A 5000-nucleotide genomic window follows, 5' to 3' on the forward strand; every position below is an offset into this window, starting at 1 on the left:
TTTTTTTGGAGGGGTTTTTGGGGGTAGGAGGAATGCGCAGGAGAGGTGGTATTTGATACCTCGCCAAAGCAGCAGTTCACCATAACCTTGACTGCAACTTCATTTTGACACCTTCGCCAACCGTCTTTTTTTGGCTCGGGCTCAGTAGCTCGTCCTCAAAGTGGCACGCGATACGCTGCAGACCTGTTCCGAATTGCAATGGCCCGGTTGCTTCCGGTAACGGGTGGCGATATTTTGTTCCTTTTTTTTTTTTGGGCAAGGAGTCCCGAGGTGTCACTTTCGGTGAAAACTGACAAGAAGGGACGAACATGATAGCCAGGAAATCGATTAGCAATGGGCGGGTTGGGTACGAGCGTTCGGTTTTTAACGGTAACAGCGATAGACTCAAACCATAGATTGTTGATGCGGATGCCCGACTGTACTGGAAACTTTGTACCAATTTATGGGAAGCTCTTTCGAGAATCCAGGGATTTTGTAACAACCTTCTGATAGTGTTCCTTGTGGTTTAAATTACTTTCCGACTTGGCGATTTCTAAGATGCTTAAGCCATATTTGAATACAACTACAAGCATGATCCTTATAGCAGAACCGTTGTACTCTTCAATTACCATGGATTGTATAAAGATTTATTTTCCTTATGATTCTCTACGTTTCTGCTATGAAAAAGATGCCATCATAATCGAAGGTGGTTATCGCGAACCTTTGGATACAGATGGACAGTAGTAAGCTGGATATACTGCCCAAATTAATAAAAATTTTCAATTAGTTAAATCTAATCTGTACGATATTGACAAACTTATCTATTAATTTAATACGTGAATGCTAATCACAACTCTCCCTATCCGATAGACCATTGACCACGCGATCATGCAAAACAATGCGTGCAACATCTACCAGAACTACTTCGAGGACATCGAGCAGCACGAGCTAATCGAACAGTTCACCTCGAAGACAGTCCACGTGTACAAGGATTATCTGGAGGAGAAGCGCTCCTGTACCTACATCTGCTGGTCGGAGGAGGGTAATCACTTTGCCTCGGCTCACTGTAACATCGGACAGCGCCGTGGACCCGTCACTGATTGCTACATTTGGGACATTGGTAAGGTCACTCTGAGCATCGATCTTTTGGTTCTCGTTAATACCCCGTTCATTCTAAACGTTTAGAGCATCCGAACAGTCCGCTGCAAAAGCTAGTGCCACCGTACCAGGCCCGCTGTCTGGAGTACAATTTCAAGGATCCGACACAGATGGCCGGTGGACTGTTCTCTGGGCAGGTGGCGATCTGGGACATTCGCGTATCGGGCACACCGGTCGAGACGACACAGCGTGAGGCGAGCCACAACGATGTAGTGACGCGCGTCCTGTGGACGAGCTCGAAGACGACGAACGAGTTCCTGTCCGGTTCCACCGATGGGCGCATCCTCTGGTGGGATGTGCGTAATCTTAGCGAACCGTACGACTATCTGGATCTGGCTCCGAAGAATGTACAGGGCTCAGTGGATCCACTGCACCGTTTCGGCGTTTGTTCGGTCGAGTTCGAACCGACGATGCCCAACAAGTATACGGTCGGTACGGAAAACGGCATTATTTACAGTTGCAGCCGCAAGTACAAAACACCGGCGGACAAAATCCAGACCGTCATCAGGGCCCATACGGGACCGATCTATTCGGTCGAACGGAATCCACTGTTTATCAAGAACTATATTAGCGTCGGCGATTGGCAGACGAAGATCTGGACCGAGGATTGTAAGGATAATCCGATCGTGTGGACCAAGGAGTACGCGGTGCAGCTCACGTGTGGTATCTGGAGTCCGACACGCTGCTCACTGGTCTTCATCTGTCGCATGGACGGTGTGATGGACGCGTGGGATGTAATTCATCGGCTCGATGGTCCGGTGTTACGGCTGAAGCTCTCCGATGCTCCCCTCTGGTCGGTGCGTGTGCACAAGAGCGGCAAATTGATCGCTAACGGGACGGACAATGGGGCGATCTATCTGACGGAGATCTCCGATAATCTAACGTTCAGTTCGGCAAACGATAAACCAGCCCTGTCCGGTATGCTGGAACGTGAGATGCGACGTCAACGGTTGCTCGAGGCGAAGATCAAGGAGATCAAATTGAAGGAAAAGGAGCTCGAGCGCGAACGCGTACGGAAGCAGCTGCGCATGGAGAACGCCAACTCGATCGAGGAAGAGGAAAAGGATCTGGTTGCCGACGCGATCCACCAGTTCTGGACGAAGATACACGGACGCAAGAGTCTCAAGAACACGCTCAAGGGTATTCGGATGCGCGACAAGGGTGTTGGATTGCTGCACAAGGACAAAAAGGCCAAGAAAGAAATGAAGCCGTAAACGAAGTCGGACGTCAACGCCTGTATGTAGAATTCCAGAACAATTCGGTTGATTTATTCCACGAAAACTCGATAATAATTCCGTTTCATTTACATTCACAAAACAACTCACAAGGAATACAAACTCTAGTACTTGGGTATAGAAGTTAGTAGCAGTATGGGCCGCTGCAGCAGCAGCAGCAGCTTGCAATTACAGAACGGTCAAAAAGGGACAGATTGAAATGGTGCTGCTGTGCTGCGGGTGTGTAATCGGCCGAGAACTTAGTTTGAACCGATGTTTTTTTTCCGCTGTTTGGCTCTGAATGTGTTACTTAAAATGGACTAACCAGTACGTATGAAGTTGAACAGTAAAGTAACAAATGTATCACACACAAAACACGATATATGGCAAGAGAACTAGGGGCTAGGAATTGATCGCTATGTAAGATGATTATTTGATCGCATTGTTTGTTCCTTGTTAATTAACTTTTTTCTTTTTTTTATCGTTTGTCGTTTTAGTCTCTCTCTCCGTTTTTTTTTATCTATTTCTTCCTTTTTCTTACGATTGCATTGTACTATTTGAATACAAATTTAGCCGACGCATTAGCAAGTTTGTTTTAAGATTTATTATTTTTGTTTAAAAGTAGGATTAAAAGCAAATCCTGCAAATACCTTCCGGTTGTGGTTTTGTTCTTTTGGGTTACTTGTCTCCATTTTGCTTTTGCGTTCAAATTTTTTTACTAATTTTTTGATCCATTTTTCATTTCTTTAACTTCAATTGAAATAACATTATCAAGATAGCGGTTTATAAAACATCCACAGTCGTAGGTTGGATTTTTTTTTTCTATTCCATTTGTCAATGTAGTTCTAGATCAGTTCATCGTCAGTAGTTTTGCGTTATTGTGATTTGCTTTAGTTTGCATGAATTTCTCACTCGTTAGACAGCTCGTCCCTAGCGAACAGCTTTCGGGGCTCTTCTCTATTACAAGAACACGATAATTGACAATAAAGTGAATGAAAAATGATTTTAAAGTTGTAAAATTTCAGCTTCCTTTTATGTGGATTTAAGGCTACGATAAGATAGACGGTTTCAACAAACTTACCAAACGAGTATTATTATGGCACGTGGCGCATAGTGCGTGTTTAGCTCTTCAAGCGCTATGCTAGCGAGTCGTGGTTGGGATTGATGGCACATGGCAGAGTTTCTCTTTGGTGAACTTTTTACGATGTTTCCGTACAGTAGAGAGTAATAATGAAACTCAATCTACGCACGATTTAAGAACGAAAAACACCCTAATCCTCACTCAATATACCGATGGTCGGGTACAACATTAACGTAACCACATAAACAAACAACGAAAATCCTTATGTTTTGCTTCGATTTTTCCACTAATCGAAATCGCACACAAAAGCACAAAACAACAGCTACAGCTAAGCACTAAGTGACTAAGGTAAACGAAGGTAGCATCTTAGAGATCCCAAATCTTGTTTCGAGTACACTCCAGTTGGTGATTGATTTGTTCAAGTTCCGCACCTGCGTTACGACGCTATGGACTTAATCCGAGCCACTTACCACACAGACACAACTCTCTAGCTATTTTTTCTCATTTCTTTTAGCGTCTGAAGCTCGATCCCTTGCGCATAGTTGCCTACCTCGCGTTTTATATTTCCTTTTGCTTAACATTTTCAGGAAAAAAAGATCCATTGCATGATTTAGTATGAAATTCCATTGAAACCTAGTATCGATCGATTTAATGTGTCGCCGTTTTATCACGTTAAAACGTAGGCATCGCAATCGCTTGATGTGATTCTCGTTTGTATATATTCGTTCGTTCGAGTCAGCTAGAACAGTTGGTTTAACCGTTGCAAGCTTCGTTGAAGGTGCTCGAACGAGGAAGACATTATAAGACGGTAAGAGAGGTTAATGGTAAGCGTACACTATGGCAAACGAGTACGTGGGGTTATACAATGTCTGAAAACGCGACAGCACTATGGCTTTGGTTAGTATAAAATTGGTAAAACACTTTAACACGCTTCGTAAAACTAGTGTCCCATACGGCGGTGAGGCCGTGCTACCTTCGCGGTAAGCTAAGAATGGTGAGTATTGCCATGTTAGATATTTCGAGGCATTGATCAAACTGCTGGTAAGCGTTAAAGTATTTTCACAAAATTTTACAACAATCTGCGAACCGTCCTACCGTCTACTAAGGAACTAATAAATCAATTAAATGGGCATTCTTTCTGTCTTGCCCTCATCATTTTGTGAAGTGCTACTTCAGAAAGGATAATAGTTTAAAACGCAAAAACAAGTTTTAAAAGCTTCACCTAATGATGTTGCTTTGTTGAGTACAACCAAACGAGTGCTCCCGATAGGGACCGATTATTGTGTTTATGCAGATAATTAGATCTCCGTTGCGGCTCGCCTTACGATCACTCCGGAGCTTTAATAGTATCATTGTGATACAGGTTCACCATCACGCTTTGCATTGGTGAATCGATCGTCATTCACAGACTTTGCACTAGGTCCACTCGGGCATAATCAGTGGGCACCAGTCTTGTGGCCTATGAATCGAATCCATGAACCACCGTGCTTATTGGTGGTACTCTCCCTACCCTCCTCACTTCCACTTGTGGTGAGTGTCTGTGGATCGCGGCGCTCGAAAAGCTCTTG

At 44.1% G+C, this 5000-nt stretch overlaps 2 protein-coding genes across 2 annotated transcripts in view; one reads left to right on the forward strand and one right to left on the reverse strand.

Annotated features, from left to right (window-relative positions):
• LOC125956610 (dynein intermediate chain 3, ciliary-like) overlaps window positions 1-2385 on the forward strand; it is a 2815-nt gene extending 430 nt beyond the window's left edge. Inside the window, exons 2-3 of the mRNA XM_049688669.1 lie at window positions 850-1099; window positions 1165-2385. Coding sequence (XP_049544626.1) covers window positions 850-1099; window positions 1165-2351 — 1437 coding nt within the window. The 3' untranslated portion in view covers window positions 2352-2385. The remainder of the gene's footprint in view (window positions 1-849; window positions 1100-1164) is intronic.
• The window catches only part of LOC125956594 (ecto-NOX disulfide-thiol exchanger 2), an 8773-nt gene continuing 6158 nt past the window's right edge, over window positions 2386-5000 (reverse strand). Inside the window, exon 5 of the mRNA XM_049688640.1 lies at window positions 2386-5000. This exon is cut by the window's right edge and continues 582 nt beyond it. Coding sequence (XP_049544597.1) covers window positions 4869-5000 — 132 coding nt within the window. The 3' untranslated portion in view covers window positions 2386-4868.

The sequence above is a fragment of the Anopheles darlingi genome, chromosome 3 (genome assembly GCF_943734745.1).
Source record: "Anopheles darlingi chromosome 3, idAnoDarlMG_H_01, whole genome shotgun sequence".
Lineage (NCBI taxonomy): Eukaryota > Metazoa > Arthropoda > Insecta > Diptera > Culicidae > Anopheles > Anopheles darlingi.